Here is a 21,154-nt window from a genome sequence, read left to right on the forward strand (position 1 = left end):
TTTTTTTTTTTTTTTTTTTTGAGACGGAGTCTCGCGCTGTGTCACCCAGGCTGGAGTGCAGTGGCGCGATCTCGGCTCACTGCAAGCTCCGCCTCCCAGGTTCACGCCATTCTCCTGCCTCAGCCTCCGAGTAGCTGGGACTACAGGCGCCCGCCACCTCGCCCGGCTAGTTTTTTGTATTTTTAGTAGAGACGGGGTTTCACCATGTTAGCCAGGATGGTCTCGATCTCCTGACCTCGTGATCCACCCGCCTCGGCCTCCCAAAGTGCTGGGATTACAGGCTTGAGCCACCGCGCCCGGCCCACATGCTGAAATTTTCTTTTGAAATTTCCTTTGAAACCCCCACAGTGCTCTCTGGAAATCACTTGTTTACTTCATACCATGCTTCAGTGCAAACCTGCTTTGGTTTGCTTATGAGTCCCTCCATGAATTCAGTGGAAATGTCTCTCCCAGAGAATGTTTTTCTCTTTCGGTCTGGTCCATGGTACTTTATTTGATGTCCTTATTAGAAGACATCTAGAGGAGTCAAGACCTAGGTTCAGTTCAGTTTGAGCTAGCCTTGAATTCCATTTGCAACATGGGATGGGCCCACTGCTCCAATAAATGCGCCATTTTCTGTGTGAAAGGTGCTTGATGTTTTGCTGTGTGCAATTCCTAGGCTAGAACTTGTTCTGTCTGTTATTACACTGGGTATCCCAGTCTGTTGGTCATCAGCAGGTGACTGCCTATTGCCAAAACAGACGATGAGATGAAAAGTAGGAATTCATGATTTTGGAATCTAGCCTTACTTGGAGAAAGTACCTGTTGGCCTGGGAAGTTCACCCTTCTCTGCAGACCCAGGCTGGACCCCAAACCTGACCAGGTGTCAGAGCACCTGTGAGAGCTGTGGGACCTCCCAGTGGCAGGGTAGTACCAGTTACTGAGTGTCATGTCACTGGCATCAGGCACTGTGCATATATTGTCCCCCACTCAATCAGAGCATCTGTGCTATTAATGTTTGCTCTTTTTTGTTTGTTTTTGGTAAAAGGTCTTTATTTTTTTAAAGAGATCTGTAATACTAAAAAAAAGTAAAAAATAAAAAAAACACCCAAAAACCTCTTGTGGGGCTGGGGTGGGGAGTGAGGTAAACTTTCCTAGGCTGTCAGGCAAGCAAAGGCAGAAAGGCGGGGTCCACAGCTTTGAGTGCTTGGCATGGAGCTTGGCACCAATGGGCAATCAATAAATAGTTGTTGAATAATGGCTTGTATTATATATCTTCATAACAGTTATATAAAGTAGGTATTCTTTTGCACATTTTACAGTGATGAGAAAACTGAGGCCCAGAGAGGTTAAGTAACTTGCCTCTGGTCACACAGCTAGAATGTGGCAGAGCTGTGTGATTTTAGACCTAAGTATGTCTAAATCATAATCCACAGGCTGTCACTAAGCTAAAATAGAGGAAATGATAGGGCCACATTCACCTTTTCACTCTCTTTTGGACAGTCACTATTTTTTTGAGGGGTGGCGGGGACAGAGTCTTGCTATGTTGTCCAGGCTGGAGTGCAATGGCACAGTCTCAGCTCACTGCAACATCTGCCTCCCAGGTTCAAGTGGTTCTCCTGCCGCAGCCTGCTGAGTAGCTAGGATTACAGGTGCGCCACCACACCCAGCTAATTTTTGTATTTTTGTAGATGGGGTTTCACCATGTTTGCTAGGCTGGTCTCGAACTCCTGACCTCATGATCCACCCACCTTGGCCTCCCAAAGTGTTGGGATTACACGCGTGAGTCACCGCGCCCGGCCCGAATAGTCACTCTTAATTGCACTATGTTTATTGGGCATTTTGTTATGTTTTTAATTTTGATATAATTTCACAGTTACAGAAAAATTAACCAAAAGAGTATAAACAATTTTCAGACCCTTTACCCAGATTTGTTGGGGCATATTCTTCGAAAGTCTGGTTGTGAGCCTGCGGGATTGGGCTGCATTTCTTGAGTAGAGCCTGGGCCATGCTACGCAAGAACTCCTGGGTGCCTGTGAGGTTGGGTGTGTCCCATCTGAGAAAGTTCGCTGCTGAAAAACAGTGACGTAACCCCACCCAGGAACTGAAGCGAGCCTAAGATCAGCTCTCCAGGGCTTGCTGGCTGGAAACAATGAGGGAAGAAGAGTCTAGGATTTACGAAGTATTTTTTTGTGGAAGAACTCTTCCTCTGAGAAACTGCTGGAGGGTTTGGGGAATACAAAACAAAACTGACTTATGAAAAGATGACTTGTAACTCACCAAGCAGACACTCTCAGGCGTGGCATGATGCCCTCACTGCCTGCCAAGAACAATAACTGACACATTATCCACAGACGACTGCGCCCCATGCCGTTTCCTCTCCTGCCATCACAATGAAAGGCCAGGGTTGACACGTGGTGTTGTATCTATCCCACATCTGCTGCACTGTTTTCTTTTAACCCTTCTTGCTCCCACCCCTTTACCTGTGAGGCCTACTGTGCCCCTCCTGGGTTTCATTTTCTTCTCTTCGTTTTTCCTGGGCATACAGCTGCATTCCTAGAGATTGTGGTTCTGATTCATAATCAGTGTATGCGGAGGAAGGGGGAGGATTCTGCTCTGTGAGTGGACAGGAGCGTCTGTTTTAAAGGGGTAAACAATTGGGAAGTTTGTAGAGTTAAGGGTCTTCCTCTGATGCTAAATGAAACCACCGTCCTCTGTTCCAAGGCCTGAGCTTATGACTTCTTTGCTACCAGACCCAGAGAAACAGTGTTTGGTGGCCACTTTGGAAGCAGTTTGTCCTTTGACCTTCCCCACTCCACTTGTGCAGACACCAAGCCCTGTGAGGACGGGCGTGGTGTCTGCTGCTGAGCCTGACTGCCCCACACTTAGGCAGGTGCCTGGCACATGGCAGAAGCTCAGCAAATATTTGCCGAATGATGAGGCTTGCGTGTATGATTGCTACATTTTTGGCTTTAAAAGTACAGCATCAGGGCCCTTCGGGTTTTACCTACTTTTCTGGGATACACTTTCCTTTCCAGTTGATCCATTTTTTTTTTTTTTTAGATGGAGTTTAGCTCTGTCTCCCAGGCTGGAGTGCAATGGCATGATCTCTGCTTACTGCAACCTCTGCCTCCTGGGTTCAAGCGATTCTCTTACCTCAGCCTCCCAAGTAGCTGGGACTACAGTTGCTTGCCACCATGCCTGGCTAATTTTTGTATTTTTAGTAGAGACAGGGTTTTACCACATTGGCCAGGCTGGTCTCCAACCCCTGACCTCAGGTTATCCGTCCACCTCAGCCTCCCAAAGTGCTGGGATTACAGGTGTGAGCCACCATGCCCAGCCAGTTTCCTTAGTTTTTAATCTCTGAGAAGGAAAGATAATTGTTACATAAGGATGTCTCAGTTATCTGTGTGTGGATGATCCAGGGAAAATACCTCTTTCCAGACTGGCTTACTCTTTGGATTTTCCTCAAGCTTCTGGGTCTGCCTGTGCGAAGGGGCCTAAGGCTGGGTGTTAAGTCCCATAGCATCAGCAAAACCTGTAATTTAGGGTTACCCAGCTTTACTTAACCCTGTTCTTTGCTCTTAATCATTCCCATTACCCCTTTTCCTTCTCCTCGTTCTTAGAATTCTCATGTGAGTGGTGGTAAGCTCCTAGGATGTATGTATGCTGCTGTGTATGTGCTTTGCCATTTCCTGTGTTTTTAATGGTGAGCCTTTGGTGATTCCTCACATGGAACTCTTTTGCCCTTGGTCACACCTGTGAAAGCAGCACCAGATCTTTTCAATCAGATTATTCTAGGCCTGGTCACACCTGTGAAAGCGCCCCCACATCTTTGCAATCAGATCAGCCTAGGCCAGAGAGCACCTTAGAGGAGGTGATTGACTCTAGTTCCTTGTTTGGTAGAAAATGAGGGAACAGGCTCAGAGAAGTGAAGCCCAAGGCACAGAGTTAGCTGGTGACAGACTCAGGACTGGAGCCCAAGTCTTGCAGGTGTGGTGCACTTTCTGCAACACCCCTTTGCCCTGCCAGCTTCCCATCCCACATCCATGAGATTTTAAGTCCTTTATTGTACACTTTTTAGTATATGCTTTGAAGAGTCTTTGGACAGTTAAAACAATGCACAATCCAAGACTACTTCATTTTCTTCTTCAGCTATGACTGGTGCCCAGCTAATTGTGGATTGGTAAGAGCAAGACAGAGATGCGATACATGTTTAAAACTTCCTTGGGGCTCAGTGCAGTGGCGCATATCTGTAATCCCAGCACTTTAGGAGACTAAGGTGGGAGGATTGCTTGGACCCAGGAGTTCAAGAGCAGCCTGGGCAACATAGCCAGACCTCATCTATACAAAAAATTAGCTAGGTGCAGTAGTGCTTGCCTGTAGTCCCAGCTATTCAGGAGACTGAGGTGGGAGGATCGCTTGAACTCAGGAGGTCAAGGCTGCAGTGAGCTGTGATTATGCCCCTGCACACCAGCCTGGGTGATAAAGTGAGACCTGTCTCACAAAACAAAACACTTTCTTGGAACTAGTCACTGGAGCTTTTGAAAGCTTACTTTAATCCACAGCTTTTCCCCCACCAAACACTAATACCAAAAATAAGATTACTTTGGGGTTTTACACTGGCAAATAGGATGCTCCCAAGGGACTTTGAAGCCTACCCCTGAAGCTAGGGAGTGAACACATTATCTTGTGCTGGTATTTATCCAGTATTACCCAGTGTACTGACCCATTAGACTTCACCAGGTTGGTGCTGACATTGAAAAGTCACCGAGATAATTTGTAGTCAGCACACTCCTCTTAGGGTCTCAAGTCAAAGATCTTGAGGTTTGAATGGATCCAGAGCCTTTTCTTACTCAACGTGATACTGATGGAAGTTCTGTAGTAGCCCCTCCTGGTGTATTTACGACACTAGCTTCCAGTGGGCAGATGGAAACCAGTGCCTGCCTGGAGACTATCCAGCTGTGAGAATGGTGTGATGTGTCTGGCAGAAAGAGACGTGTTTACCAAGGCTTTATTTTGCAGGCGTAAATCATTAGATTTTAACTGTTCTTCCTCTCCTTGTGTTGAATCTGATGATGCAGCCTTTCTGTAAGTTTTTAAATGTTTACCCACACCAGACCCTTGGGGACCGATTGGATTTAGTGGGAACACCCTAGAAGACCTGGATTAAAGTAGAACTTTGGTCTCTCAACTAGTTGGGTTGTCCTTGGACAAACTGCTTGGCCTTTGTAAATCTTCTGTCCTTATCTGTAGCATGGGGTGCTAATTAGCATTAGCTCATTGTTGGGAGGATTAAATGAGAACACCCCTGTGGAAGCTCTTAGAGCTCCCAGTAAAGTTTGGAGTTAGGGAGGGTTAGCAGGCTTTCATTTGCTTCCACTGAACAGTTACATTTTTTTTCAGCAGTTTAATTTGCTGAAACTGGCGTAATAATGCCTCCTTGATTAGGTCGTTGGGAGAAGTAAAGGCAGTACAAGTTAGGTGCCTGCTATACTTCATCAGGGTGACAAAACGCTGTAATTTGGTCATTTGTGATCACGTCTACTGCTGCATAATGTCATGCACTGGTGGAACTATTTAGACAGCTAATTATTGATAAATTCTTCACAGTGAGAAGAGGATTTAACCGATGTTTCTCCCTCTAGAGTGTGGGGAGGTAGAGAAGTGGGTGAGACTGGAAGGGTGGGAAGGAGAAGGCTGGCTACTTGTATCTTGGCCTGGGGATTTGTTTGGAAGATGAATTACCCTCTGGTAGTTGTGTACAGTTTACAGGTCAGGGATACTTCTAGCTGCTGACAAATTAGTTTTTTAAAAAAATATATCCCCTAGGAAGACTGTAGTCTGAAAGAATGAGAACCGTAATTGGTGGATAAGCCTGGAGAGTTTCAAAGTAAGAGAGAAAGGGAAGCATCGAGGGAGTTGGGGCGGGGAGGGGGAGAGACAGAGGGAGAGAGAGAGTGTGTGTGTGTGTGTGTGTGTGTGTGTGTGTGTGTTTCAAGGTGATGTGCAAGAACAACACGGTTCTTGTATGGGTTGTAATTTTTTTTTTTTTTTTTTGAGACAGAGTCGCACTCTGTCACCCAGGCTAGAGCACAGTGGCACAATTATGGCTCACTACAGCCTCAACTTCTGGGCTGAGGTGATCCTCCAACCTCAGCCTCCTAAGTAGGTGGGACTACAGGTGCGCACCACTGCGCCCAGCTCATTTTTATATTTTTTGTAGAGATAGAGTTTCCTCATGTTGCCCAGCCTGGTCACAATCTCCAGGGCTCAAGCTCTGCCCTCCTTGGCCTCTCAAAGTCCTGGGATTGCAGGCTTGTGCCACCGTGCCCAGCCCTTGTGGAATTTTTTAAAAATCCTGACTTATCCCCTTTTATTTTTGAGACAGAGGTTTGCTCTTGTTGCCCAGGCTGAAGTGCAATGGCGTGATCTCAGCTCACCGCAACCTCTGCCTCTCAATCAAAGTGATTCTCCTGCCTCAGCCTCCTGAGTAGCTGGGTTTACAGGCATGCACCACCATGCCCAGCTAATTTCATGTTTTTAGTGGAGACAGGGTTTCTCCATTTTGCTCAGGGTGGTCTCAGACTCCCAAGCTCAGGTGATCCGCCCACCTCAGCGTCCCAAAGTGCTGAGATTACAGGCGTGAGCCACCGCACCCGGCCTCTCCGCAGTTTTTTCTATGATTGCTCACATGTGACATGGCTTGTTTTTCTTCTAGGATGTTGAGAAAGAGAAGGAAACCCACAGTTACCTCAGCAAAGAGGAGATCAAAGAGAAAGTTCATAAATACAACTTAGCAGTCACAGACAAGTTGAAGATGACCTTGGTAAGTACCCACAATACTATTTGGGTTGACACCTGTCAAAAAACAAATATAAATTGTTGGTACTACAATCTACAGTTCTAAATATCTGAATAACATTTGTAGAAGGGTAGTAGTCGCGGTATACAGAACAGGAAAATGCAATATTTCTGTGGCTTTCAATTTAAATCTGTATTGTGAAGTAACTTTGTCTCAAAAATCGGTTGCTGGGTTAACCTTAAAAAAGGGAAACACTTGGCCGGGCGCGGTGGCTCAAGCCTGTAATCCCAGCACTTTGGGAGGCCGAGGCGGGTGGATCACGAGGTCAGGAGATCGAGACCATCCTGGCTAACATGGTGAAACCCCGTCTCTACTAAAAATACAAAAAACTAGCCGGGCGTGGTGGTGGGCGCCTGTAGTCCCAGCTACTCGGAGGCTGAGGCAGGAGAATGGCGTGAACCTGGGAGGCGGAGCTTGCAGTGAGCCGAGATCGCGCCACTGCACTCCAGCCTGGGAGACACAGCGCGAGACTCCGTCTCAAAAAAAAAAAAAAAAAAAAAAAGGGAAACACTTATAATTTTATTTTAAAAGATTTTGTGACCCACCCCTCCTTCCTCAAAGGATTTTTAGCATCATTGCCTAACATACAGAAATAGTGACTCAGATTCTAAGAAGACCTCAGGTAAGGGTTTTTATTTTTTTTGAAACAAGGTTTTGCTCTGTCACCCGGGCTGGAGTGCAGTGGCACGATCACTGCTTGCTGCAGCCTCAACCTCCGGGCTCAAGTAATCCTCCCACCTCAGCCTCCAGAGTAGCTGGGACCACAGGCGCTTGCCACGATGCCTAGCTAATTTTTGTAGTTTTTTGTAGAGACGGGGTTTTGCCATGTCACCCAGGCTTATCTCAAATTCCTTGGCTCAAGGGATCTGCCCACCTTGGCCTCCCAAAGTGCTGGAATTACAGGTATCAGAAGCCCCTAAGTTTTTGTCTTGTACAAAATAAGTATGGAAGTGTCAGGGAGAGGATTTTGAGCCCATGGATTGGAATATAGAGGTATATAATAGGATAGTTTTCTCTGCCGGTCATTAGTGTAAGACGAGGTACTTAATACTCAGTGTCTTCCATGTCGCCGTCACAGGCTTCCATAGCATTGCACCACACTGTTTGAAGCATGCAGAGTCAGTGTACAGGAGGGAGAAAGCTCAGGGCCTGGTGACAGGGAAACAAGAGCTGACAGCAGAACTAGAGTATTCATGTTCCTCTAAACTTAGCTGTCATCTAGGTCTCGCCTACCCATTGGGTGGCCCGCCTTCTTCACGGCACTTGTCAGCCCTTGGTACCAGTTTCCAGGGCACTTGGACCCCTGTCTTTCAGTCTGTTTACTGTGAACTGACAGAGTTTGGTAAAGGACAGGGTGATTGGTTTAAAACAGGCCCTACCGAATCCGGTGATTCTTGGGGAGGAGCTTTCAGATAGAAACCCTTGTGGTAAAGAACCCCTCCCTGGTAGAACTCCTCCAAAAAGAGGGGAGAGGAACAGAGAATCCCAAGGTAACTCTTCATCATTCCAGCAGCAAGATTTCTTTTTCAAACACATTTTTCATCAAAGGAGAATTCCACTTGCTTTTTTTTTTTTTTTTTCTTTCCCCATAGAGACTAAAACAGATACAAATTATCCATATCATTTTAAAGATAAAAATTTTAGGCTGGGCACAGTGGCTCACACCTGTAATCCCAGCATTTTGGGAGGCTGAGGCGGGTGGATCACTTGAAGTCAAGAGTTCGATGGTGGCTCACACCTGTAATCCCAGCACTTTGGGAGGCCGAGGCAGGCAGATCACGAGGTCAGGAGATGGAGACCATCCTGGCTAATACAGTGAAACCCGGTCTCTACTAAAAATACAAAAATTAGCTGGGCGTGGTGGCAGGCGCCTGTAGTCCCAGCTACTCAGGAGGCTGAGGCAGGAGAATGGCGTGAACCTGGGAGGCGGAGCTTGCGGTGAGCCGAGATTGCACCACTGCACTCCAGCCTGAGCGACAGAACAAGACTCCGTCTCAAAAAAAAAAAAAAAAAGTTCGAGACCAGCCTAGTCAACATGGCAAAACCCCATCTCTACTAAAAATAGAAAAATCAGCCAGGCATAGTGGCGGGCGCCTGCAGCCCCCACTACTCAGGAGGATCACTTGAACTCAGGAAGTTGAGGCTGCAGTGAGCTGTGTTCGTGCCACTGTACTCCAGCCTGGGTGAGAGAGTGAGACCCTGTCTCAAAACCAGAAAAAAACAAAAAAAACAGTTTTCAATTGGGATTTCAATCAGTTGGGATTGGAAATTGATCTTGCAGGAAGGAAGAAAAATAACACACCATAAAGGTAGTTTTAAATGTTCTACTTTAACTGTGGCATTTATATGTAACACTTGACAGTTTGTTTTAATAAAACATTACAGTAAATCTTTTCTAAATATACTGTTTTTGTTTGTTTGTTTTTGAGATGGAGTCTCACTCTGTCGCCCAGGCTGAAGTGTAATGGTATAATCTCGGCTCACTGCAACCTCCGCCTCTGGGTTCAAGAGATTCTCCTGCCTCAGCCTTTTGAGTAGCTGGGATTACAGGCGCCCGCCACCACACTCAGCTAATTTTTTGTGTGTATTTTTAGTAGAGATAGGATTTCACCCTGTTGGCCAGGCTGGTCTCAAACTCCTGACTTCCAGTGATCTGCTTGCCTCGGCCTCCCAAAGTGCTGGGATTATAGACGTGAGCCACTGCGCCTGGCCCCAAATATACTGAATAGAAAAATAAAAATAAAAAGCGAAGACCAAACTGTTATTACTGTTTTTGTCAACTAAGAAATAGTAATTCTGCCATCAGCGAAGATAGTTGTTTTTAGGATCTGTACTGTGAAGTATAGTGGCTTGAATTTGTTTTTGTTTTTTTTTTTTTTTTTTTTGGAGACAGAGTCTTGCTCTGTTGCCCAGGCTGCAGTGCAATGGCGTGATCTTGGCTTGCTGCAACCTCAAGCGATTGAATTTGTTTTTAAAATGCTGCTTAAGAGACCTGAAATGCATCCTATGCTGTATGGCATATATGCTGTGTTAAAAAGTTTAAGCAAAGTTGGTAATTCAGTGCATATGAATATAGCCACTAGGAATGAAAATAGCCTATTTTCTTACTGTCTCCTCATTATTGACTTTGTATTAGGGTATTTCAGAGCCCTAATTGTGACCTTCCTTTTGCATATAATAGTCACCAGTTGAGGATGTTGTTTCCTTTGAGCCTGTAACCTAGACATATCCCCCAAGCTTTAATAAGTTTCGTGGTTTGGCTAGCATCTGCTTCATTGGATTGTAACCTTGCAAATGGGCCCTGACCTTTTGCCAGTAGCTTCAGAGGCATGAGTCTGGGGCCAGCAGTCAGCCACAGCATCAGGAGGCTTCTTCAGTTGCCACATCTGCCCTGCAGACCTTGCCTCTGGAAGCACTTTGCCTGGTGTGTTAACCGCCCTCTGAGGTCATTCCCTTGGGGGCAATCTTTAGTGAAGTTTTGCCACAAACCTCCAAGAGAAGAGAACAAAGGAGTGTTTCACCTTCCCATTTTGTTTTGATATGCTCCTTCCCTAAAGTGCCACCATCCACCCAGCTAAGTGTGTGCTTCTCTCCCTGCTTCAGAATTCAAATGGGATTTACACTGGCTTCATTAAAGTACAGATGGAACTCTGCAGATCTCCACAGACTTCTCCAAATTCTGGAAAACTCTCTCCCAGTAGCAATGGCTGTATGAATACACTTCATATCAGCAGCACAAACACTGTCGGGGAAGTGATCGAGGCCCTGCTCAAAAAGTTTCTCGTGACTGAGAGCCCTGCCAAGTTTGCACTTTATAAGCGTTGTCACAGGGAAGACCAAGGTACGCTGCCAGCTTAAAAGGAAAATGGTCTGTGCTTCTACTTACATCTGCTGTTCTCATTAGCAGAGGGAAGACTGGTGGGTCTCATCCATGTCAATTGTGTCAGAGCCTGGAGTCCGATGCTGGAAGCCATGGTGATCTTAGCATGCACTTAGTGCTTCTTGGCTGTCCACATTTTTGAGTTGGACAGTTGTGGGTCTGAGGAGCATGGAAGCATCCATATGCAACGGGCAGTTATGGAGTATTTTGTGTTGTTGTTGGGGGGATGGGGCGGGGGCTGTTTTTTGTTATTGTTAGGAGTGGCTTTGATTTTAATTTTCTTTAGGACACAAAAGAGTGCCTCTGTGTTTAAAGTTTTCAATAGCACATTCCACATTTGTTGTGCATCGGTACATGGAGTGGTTTGGTGGACCTGTGCTGAGACCTTGCGACTGGGGAGGCACATGTGCATCACAGCACATTTCAGCATACTGATGGAAATGGCTCAGCCCTGGGCTCTCCTGATTCCTTAGCTTGTCTCACTTGGTGTTACACCGGGACATTTTGGTACTCTGCCCCCCAGAGGCTCATAAAATGAGTGAATAACATTTTGATCTAGGGTCTGACTAAACTTCATATCCACATTCAGGGGATAGAAAGAGAATATTAAATATTACATTACTATATGAAACGGAATGAGATATTCCAGGTCAGGCAGTGACCAGAAATTGATACCAGTGGTGGACAGTAGTGATTCAGTGATTCACTACATGTGATTTGAAATTGGGGTGTGTGTGTGTGTGTGTGTGTGTACAATAAACTATTGAAGCTTTCTTTAGTTTTTCTGGGTAAAGCCTCATGTAGCTATAGAAGAAAATATATTAACCTTGACATGATAGTAATGTTCTTCAGTTACACAGGATGAAACCCAGCCCATTGCTGAGTATGCATACATCTTTTTAAAAACATACCATGGGGCTAGACCCTGTGGAATACAAAGATGAACAGACCAGGGTTCCTACCTCCAGAGGTCACAAGCTTAGTATTGTGGGGGAAGTTTATATCTACAGGGAAATTGGCAAGGCAGTGCATCTGGAAGTGCCACAATAATGTAGAGAAGCTCGATGGCATTTTTATCTGCCAGTTTCTTTGCCTGCTCACCTGGACTTCAGCTGTACAATCTGAAAGTAATAGTGACTTGTTGAAATATTACCCCTATGGCTGGCAAATCCTTTAACATGATTGGCAATGTCACTGTATGGGTGTGTCTAGCATGAGACATAGCTGTGCTTGAAGCTACCAGAGCTTATATTCTGATTGCTCGGTTTGTAGCTGCTAATTCTTAATTAATCTGTAGAGAGATTTGCTTCTAGAACTCTTGTTTTTATGTTCTTTGGATGGTATATACATTTTTTAAAATTTGTCTTTTGTTTGTTTGAGACAGTCTTGCTCTGTTGCCCAGGCTAGAGTGCAGTGGCACAATCTCGGCTCACTGCAATCTCCGCCTCCCGGATTCCAGTGATTCTCCTGCCTCAGCCTCCCAAGTAGCTGCAGTTACAAGTGCCCACCACCATGCCCAGCTAACTTTTGTATTTTTAGTAGAGACGGGGTTTCACCATGTTGGTGGCCAGACTGGTCTCAAACTCCTGACTTCAGGCAATCCGCCTGTCTCGGCCTCCCAAAGTGCTGGGATTACAGGCGCAAGCCCCTGGCCTTGGTTTTTGAGACAGCATCTTACTCTGTCGCCTAGGCTGGAGTACCATGGCACAATCATAGCTCATTGTAACCTTGAACTCCTGGGCTCAAGTGATCCTCAGTCTCCTGAGTAGCTAGGACTGTAGGTGGGCACCATTATGCCTGGCTAATTAGAAAAAAAAAATTTTTTTTTTTTTTGGAGACCAGGGCTTTGCTATGTTGCCCTGGCTGGTCTTGAACTCCTGGCCTCAAGTGATCCTCCTGCCTCAGCCTTTCAAAGTGTTGGGATTACAGGTGCGAGCCAGCATGACTGGCCTATTTTTATTGTTTTTAAAGGAGTTGTAGACCCGTTTTTAGGTTGATTGTTTTCTTTTTTTTTTTTTCCCCCATTTTTAAAAAAAAATTATTTATTTTTTGAGACACAGTTTCACTCTTGTTGCCCAGGCAGGAGCGCAATGGCACGATCTCAGCTTGCTGCAACCTCCACCTCCCAGGTTTGAGCGATTCTCCTGCCTCAGCCTCCCAAGTAGCTGGAATTACAGGTGCCCGCCACCACGCCCAGCTAATTTTTTGCATTTTTGGTAGAGACAGGGTTTCGCCATGTTGGCCAGGCTGGTCTCAAACTCCTGGCCTCAAACTCCTGGCCTCAGGTGATCTGCCCACCTCGGCCTCCCAAAGTATTGGGATTACAGGCGTGAGCCACCATGCCCGGCTCTTATCTTTGTTTTCTAAAAGGAAGAGCAGAGTTAACTATAAACATATTTTGGGACTAATACCTATTAAAATTTATTCTTGAAAATAATTTCCTCCTTAATCAAGGCACAGTTTATATTTGAACAGAAACAGAATAGATTTTATTCCACTGTGGGCTACTGGTATTAAATAATAAGATGAGCCAATTGGCGACTTGGAGACTGGGGTAACTTGAATGGTTACCTTGATCTGGAGGAGGGGATCACAATGGGGAAGTGGTCTCAGGAATGGCTGAATACTCTGTAACATGCTGCTTGTTTCCTTACCCAGTCTACGCCTGCAAGCTCTCAGACCGGGAACATCCACTCTACCTGCGTTTGGTAGCAGGGCCCAGAACAGACACGCTTAGTTTTGTTCTTCGTGAACATGAAATTGGAGAGGTAAGTTATTGTTCACTATTGCTTTACACTGTACAGAACAGCTGGCCCTATTTAATTGCAGTAGCCTAGTGACTTGGCTATTGATGGGGGATGGGAAGAGAGGAGAGTTGGAGGGCAGGGAGAGGGAGAGAGATTTTGAATTGTCAGAAATGAACCCAAAGTTAGCCTACAGTGTTGTTCTCTTATAACCTTATGTTATTAGTCTGTCAGAGATGGGAGAAAATAAAATTTTTTACTTGATCTCCATCCAGAGAGTCATTTTCACCCCTTCCCACCTCCAAAATACTCCAGTCCAGCTGAACTTTGAAAGTTGACACTCACCATGTGTTTGCTGCTAACAAAAGTCTCCAGGCTAATTCCCTTCTAAAGGGAAATAAAAGGAAATTTGATCTCTTTACCATGGAAGACATTTAGCTTTCTAGAATCTTTTTTTTCCCCTTTGCCCAGTCAACTGATTAAGAAATATGTTTCCATGTGCATCATTTGCCATATTGTCTCCAGGGAGGATTGTATTTAGCCAGTTCAGTAGAAGAAAAAAAGCACTTGAGCCTGCCCTCTAGATCAAGTGTCAGCTTTAAATGACACTTGAGCAAATCCCAAGCTCCTGTCCCAGTCTTCTGTCTGGAAACAGGAAATGGTATGAAATGTCCTACATGGTGCAGTTGAGAATAGGGTTTCTAGGTTAAAAGTTGGGAAACACTCTGTTTCCGACTGTTGGTTAGGTTAGTAGCATGACCTCAGGTAAATCTTCTCATCTTTTAGCCTTCAGTTTTAAAATCTGTTAAGTGGGACTAAACACTTTACAAGGTGGCTTTGAGTCACAATTAGAAATGTATACATGGAAGTGAAGGGAGTTTTAGGAAGACAGTGGTTTTAGATGTTTTTGAAGTTTCTTTTGATTCTGGTGTTTTGAAGCTTTTCAAGACATTCAGACTCATTTTGGGGAGAAGGCAGGGTGCAGAGTCTGACTTGGCTTTGCAGTTGGGCAGCATTCCTTCTGCCAGCTTAAGCCAGACACATGAGCATAGTCTAGTCAGTGTTTTATTTTTCTTGTACTTAGTGTTTTAAGTAGCAACTAGAACTACACTGGGCAAGAATTTTATTAACTTAGTTATTTTATTTTATTTTAATTCTAATTAGAGATGGGGTCTCGCTACATGGCCCAAGCTGGTCTCAAACTCCTGGGCTCAAGCGATCCTCCCACCTCAGCCTCCCAAAGTGCTGAGATTACAGGTGTGAGCCACTGCCCCTGGCCTTAACTTAGGTTTGAAATTGACTTGACATTGGGTTTGATTGTTCCGGACTGCTGTACTGGACTTCTGTATGGTGTTCTTGTTTCTCAGTTATCTGAGGAAAACTGAACTGAAGGAAGAAATTTCCATAGCTGTTAGGGGGTGGGAGGGATATTTATATGATGTCTTTATTTTGGAGACTTCAACAAAGGTGAAAGATAATCTGTTGAAATTTTAAAAATTAACAGAATATTCTAACGTGGAATTTTGCTCTCCTCCTCCATGTTGCTCATTTTTTTTTTTTGAATAACAAGCCTAAACTTATCTCCAGGAATTCTTCTACCACTGAGCCCACTTGGTGGATTTACTTAGTTTTCTCTATTTGTTTGTATTTGGTTATTTTGAACCTTTTCTCTACACCATCAGATAGCAATTCTCCACCAGGATCCAGGGCCCCCTTTGGGAGAGGAGGATGTGTTTGGAAAAAACCTCCTAGATGATGCTAGATACCCTCCTTGACATTCACTGCTTCTATTTTTTAAAATTTGTTTTAATTGTTTTTTTTTTCTTCTTAAAGAGACTGGGTCTTGCACTGTCACCCAGGCTGGAGTGCAGTGGTGCAATCATGGCTCACTGCAGCCTCAAACTCCTGGGCTCAAGCAGTCCTCCCACCTCAGCCTCCCGAGTAGCTGAGACTACAGGAAGGTACCATCACAACTAGATAATTTTTAAATTTTTTGTAGAGACAGGGTGTCACTATATTGCGCAGGCTGGTCTCAAACTTCTGGTCTTGAACTTCTGGGCTCAAGTGATCTCCTGCCTCAGCATTCCAAAGTGCTGGGATTATAGGCATGAGCCACCATGCCCAGCCTAAAAACTTATTTTGTGCCTGCTAAATAAGTTCTAGGAGCTGTTAGGGAAACAAGGCTCAGAGCCTCAAGGCAAGAGATAAACTCCAAATAGGAGAAGTACGGCAGCTGTGGTGTAGGTAAGGTGCAGGTGAGATAGATACTACGCAAATAATTGTAATTTTAAAATCTTGGTTGTGATGAGGGCTCTGTGAAGGCTTTTGATACACTTAGTCCCGGGTGGGAAGAGAGGGGAGGAAGATGTGGAAAGCTGCTTAGAGAAAGTAGCATTTAAGCTGAGATGGGGAGGATGAGTAGTTCATAGCCAGGTAAAGTGGAGGAGGGGAGAATTCGTGCCACTTGGGTAGAGAGTGAAGCTCAGTGAGAGAGAGATGGGGCAGGAGAGTTTAGAGTCTTTCAGATTTAGCCTCAGCAACTAAGGGAAGTCATCGGATGATTCTACGCAGGAGAGAGTCTTGGCCAGATGTGCATTTTACAAAGGATGTTTTGTTTGGGGAACAGATCGGGGAGCGTAAGAGCCAAGTGAGGAGGCCAGGTAGGAAGCTGTCCCAGCGATGGAGGGATAGATGATGGTAGCTAGCACCAAGGGGCCGTACCGAGGGAGAAAAGGCTGAGTGGAGAACTGTTTGGGAGTGATAAGATTGATTATGCGAGGTAAGAAAGCAGTCAGTTACAATGAGGACTCGAGGTTAAGATGGAAGGAGTATCGAGTTGTTTTTAATGCTGCTGGGGGTCAAATCAGGTAAGGACTGAAAGTGTCTAATAGACTTAGGGATACGGAGGTCCCTGGCTTTTAGGGAGATAGTCTTGAACAACGGTGGGAGGAGAGGGTAGGAAGGTGATTGGTGTGAGCTGAGGTGGGAGTGGGAGTAGAGGGAGTCCTTAGGCTGGCAACACCCCAGCTCTTGCAGGCCACACCTTCTGCGGCCTGGGGCTGGGAGGGGAGGGCAGCCGCGCCTCCGGGAGCTCCCGGTCGGCATTCCTGAGTCTGACTGAGCATGAAACACCTGGCGTTCTTCTTTCTTTGTTTCCTGACAGTGGGAAGCCTTCAGTCTTCCAGAACTACAGAATTTCTTGCGTATCTTGGACAAGGAAGAAGATGAGCAGCTGCAGAACCTGCGGGGGCGCTACGCAGCCTACAGACACAAGCTGGAAGAAGCCCTCCGCGAGGTCTGGAAGCCTGATTAAAGGGGGCTCCCTGCCCGCCAGGCTCGGTGCGGGGACCGATGTACAAAACAACAGCAAGTGCCTCTCTTCTCAGAGGGCTGCTGTCTTGCCCCTCTATGCTAGGGTCTTCCCCTTTCTATCTGTAGATTTTGTTCCCCAAACCTGGTCACACAGCATCCTGCACCTTAGCGTCCCATGTAAGGGGCGCTGCAAGCTTGTTGTTCAGCACCGCAGTGTTACCTCTTGGCAAGCTGTGAACCTGTAGCGTCGTCAGGAGCATTCGAGGGTGCTTGGAAGCATGAACTCGGGGGGTGTTTTTTTTTTTTTTTTTTTTTTTTTTGGTTGTTTTAATTACGTGATGATGCTGTTAAGCTTACGGATATGCTGTTGATGTTTTAAAAAGCTTAACTAGGAATCTTTCTGAATACTTGTCCTATTTTGAAACTACCTGTCTGGTTTTTTGTTTTCTTTTCTTTTTTTAATGTCAGAGGAATCTATTCATGTGAATCGAAAGGCACAGGAATCTAGGAACTCTGAGGAATTTATTGTGAAGGATTTTGTTAGGGGTTGACACAGAAAGGAAAGTGTAAGTTTGGAAGAAGGCATGTGGGGTGGTGGCGAGCGCTGCGGGCTGTGGAAGGTGACTTGGCTTTTCAGTTAGGGGTAGTGGAGAAAGGGGTAGTTGCTTGTAAATGAGTTAAAAGCATTCAGTGTGGAGATGTTAAACTCATTTTAGGATCGCTTGGTTTCCTGGTGGGTAAAATGTGGGAACAGAGCCAGAGGCAGAAGCTAAACCAAAAGGAGGGCCCCATGAACTCTGCAGCCAACCGACCAGAAAATCAGGCAGGTGGAGCCTGCCGACCTGGGCAGAGGTAGGCCTCACACTGGACCTGACCCTCTTCATTCTGCCTGTTTGGAGTGGAAGGTCTAATTGGTGTAGCTGCTGTGCATAGGCAGGACAGTGACCATTCACTAACTCTTGTTAAGTTACATACAGTATATAATTTTCCTCCCCCAGGTGGTTTTCGAAGTTGAGATGGAATTCGGGTAGGGGCAGCTGTTTTTCCCTTGATTGGTAGCTAGGATATTTATCAAGTAAACTTTTGTGACAATCACCACCTTCCCTTTTATTCCTCCTTTACTTTTCCTTTCTTCCCTTTTTTCTTTCCTTCCCTTCTCTTTCCCACCCTACCTTGTTCCTTCCCTCCTTCTCTCCCCCCCACTTTCTTTTCTACATTGAAATCTGTTCTTACATAATATAGAACAGGGCAATTGAATGAGGACCCAATCCTACCAGATCTTTAGTTCTAAAGGGCAACTTGACTGTGAGTAGGAGGCCCCCAAGAAAGGGAGGAAAGTCCACACCCAGCTAACCACACAACAGGGCTTCATTATGGAAATATTTTAACAAAAGTACATGTTATTACCAACCAAAGAAATGCATGTGCAATAGAAGCCTTCCTTAAAACAGGCGAAATAACCTCATTTTATGCAGCATTTTAATCTGAGAACAGAGGGAAAGGTGTGCAGTGGTTCCAGAGGGGCCTTATATTCTATTTTTAGTCTAGATATTTTTTGTTTATAAATTCCCAAGGAATTGTTAACACTTTGGTGACACCTAATGGATTCTTTTTGAAATTCCAAGGTGCTTCAGTTCTTTGCCTAAGTGAACTGTGCCTTTTATTGCATTTCTGTTCCTCTCTTGGTGGCTCTTCTGACTTTTCAGAGAACACCCATCTTGTTGGAGGCAGACCTAAGTTGTTACGCTGTGCCACACAATCTACTGAGACAATCAGATCTTCCTAAGCATTTAAGGAAAGTTGAAAAAAATAGAATTAGCAGCTATCAAATATGTATGGCACATCTTGTTTAATTTTGCATGTAACTTCTCTTTAGTACATTGATGAGGTTTTAGTGACATTATCATCCAACACTTTACCTTTATTGTTCAGGGAATGCCTTCGTGATTTTTTTTTTACTGGTTTTACTATTCAGACTATGGCCTGGGTTTGAGTATATTGTTATCACCACCTGATTTTTTAATTATTCATCCCAGTTAACTTATATTTTGTGAAGCATTTGTTTCTCAGATTAAGACACTGTTAGAACCTAAAGTAGTAGCTTATGGGTATCTGTGAATTTTTTTTTTTTTTTTACTTGAAGTAGATTGTCTGAATAGGCATCCTCATCTGTATTTATCCAGAACCTCGCTCACTGTCATGTGCACTACAGATTGCAATTTGGAAACTTACTGTATTGAAATTCTGTCAGTTCATGGTTCTTGAAGACTGATGTCCTTTCCCAAACACTGGTTACTGCGGCAGCATTTTTAATGTGTAAGTGAAGAAAAAAGGCCACTAAGGCCAAAGATTTTTTAAGAACCATTGTGCAAATCGTTATGTTAAACTATCTAAGCTTTGCTGTAATACTGTTTTCTCTTCAATATGTGATGGTACAGGAAAGATGTTAAATGAAGGGGGGTAGTATTGCAGGAGAGCATTTTAAATGGCAGAAGTAAAAAGTTATAATATTTATAATTTTGATGGGTTTAAGCTTATTTTTGTAGGGAAGATTTTTCCTCCCTAGAATTGTTTCTAGAATGGCAAAATTGTTTCCATTATTAAAAATTGAAGTTATTAGTTGATATTTGTGTGTGTTTATTTATGATAATATGCTAGATTTAAAAAGGTCACAGGAGTGGGCTGAGCTGCTTTTGCAGATACACAGGGACACATGCTGGAATGCAACAACTTTACTAAGTTTGGGTGGGTCATATTTGTTCTCCCAGATGTCATTTTCTCTTTGCCTTATCCTCTGAGGAAAAATAACCTTAAGCTCACACCGCCTATTCCTATTTTATTTAAAACAATTGTTTTAATTTTTGAAATTACACATTTAAAAGTATATAAAGTATGCATAAGAGGGAGGCCGAGAGTGAAAAAATAAAAATAAAAAAGCATGCAAACCGTTTACAGGATTATTATATAAAATGGACACCCCATGGCCATTACCTAAATAGAACCTTGTCAGTTCTTTAGAAATCTCCCTCCACCCCTGTTGTTGCCCTGAGGTCTCCTACCCCTGAAACACACCATTTCAACATAAAGTGAGTATTTGTATTTTTTGGGTCACCGTGACTGCCTTACACAGATGGGATGGAGAGTGTCTGGGGAACCCGCAGGGATGATGGGGTTCCGCCCTGTGCGCACCTGCACCTCATCTTTGTCCCGTGGTGTTCAGCTTCCATGCCTGCTGTTGGGAGTGTTTTTACTACTACACTGCCCCCTGGAGGGGCTGATGAAATAGGAGCAAGGCTGGCACCAGGTGGTAAAGGCCTTTCACATGCCATAGCTGCTCTCTAAATAAAAATACTGTGATAGAAAATTATGGCTTTGTATAATTCTGCTTACTACTGAAACATTCAGAGGAATCAGGTTTGGGGGGTTCTACTTGGGTTACTACCCAAGGTGCACGGGGAATGTTTGGGAATTTTTATATTTTTATTCCTCCCTTTTTTTTTTTTTTGGAGATGGAGTCTCACTCTGTCGCCCAGGCTGGAGTGCAGTGGCATGATCTTGGCTTACTGTAACCTCCACTTCCCAGGTTCAAGCAATTCTCCTGCCTCAGCCTCCCTAGTAACTGGGATTACAGGTGCCTGCCACCACACCCGACTAACTGTTTTTTTTTTTTTGTATTTTTTAGTAGTGATGGGGTTTCTCCATGTTGGCTAGGCTGGTCTCAAACTCCTGACCTCAAGTGACCCACCCACCTTGGCTTCCCAAAGTGCTGGGATTACAGGTAGGACTTTTTTTTTTTTTTTTTTTAAAGTCAATTTTTATTACTAAAAAACCTTTTTTTTTTTTTCTTTAAGATAGAGTTTCACTCTTGTCTCCCAGGCTGGAGTGCAGTGGCATGATCTGGGCTCACTACAACCTCCACCTCCTAGGTTCAAGCGATTGTCCTGCCTCAGCCCCCCTGAGTAACTGGGATTACAGGCATGAGCCACCATGCCCGGCTCACATGAATATTTACTGAAGCAACAGTTATCAATTGGCGACAAATTCAGAGACACTGTCAGATAACCCTAATTAGGTGTTTTGTTTTATTGAAAGAAGGGGGCCGGGCGCGGTGGCTCATGCCTGTAATCCCAGCACTTTGGGAGGCTGAGGTGGGCAGATCATGAGGTCAGGAATTTGAGACCAGCCTGACCAAACATGGTGAAACCCTGTCTCTACTAAAAATACAAAAATTAGCCGGGCGTGGTGGCGTGTGCCTGTAATCCCAGCCACTCAGGAGGCTGAGGCAGAAGAATTGCTTGAACCAGGGGAGTTAAGGTTGCAGTGAGCCGAGATCGCCCCATTGCACTCCAGCCTGGGTGACAAAGCGAAACTCTG

General features: G+C 44.8%; 1 protein-coding gene across 1 annotated transcript in view; it reads left to right on the forward strand.

Annotated features, from left to right (window-relative positions):
- RASSF3 (Ras association domain family member 3) overlaps window positions 1-17,935 on the forward strand; it is an 83,715-nt gene extending 65,780 nt beyond the window's left edge. Inside the window, exons 2-5 of the mRNA XM_025401151.1 lie at window positions 6,701-6,808; window positions 10,448-10,685; window positions 13,383-13,492; window positions 16,632-17,935. Of these exons, the coding sequence (XP_025256936.1) occupies window positions 6,701-6,808; window positions 10,448-10,685; window positions 13,383-13,492; window positions 16,632-16,781 (606 nt within the window). The 3' untranslated portion in view covers window positions 16,782-17,935. The remainder of the gene's footprint in view (window positions 1-6,700; window positions 6,809-10,447; window positions 10,686-13,382; window positions 13,493-16,631) is intronic.
- Window positions 17,936-21,154: the final 3,219 nt, after the last annotated feature.

Source organism: Theropithecus gelada, chromosome 11, assembly GCF_003255815.1.
Source record: "Theropithecus gelada isolate Dixy chromosome 11, Tgel_1.0, whole genome shotgun sequence".
In the NCBI taxonomy this organism is placed as follows: Eukaryota; Metazoa; Chordata; class Mammalia; order Primates; family Cercopithecidae; genus Theropithecus; species Theropithecus gelada.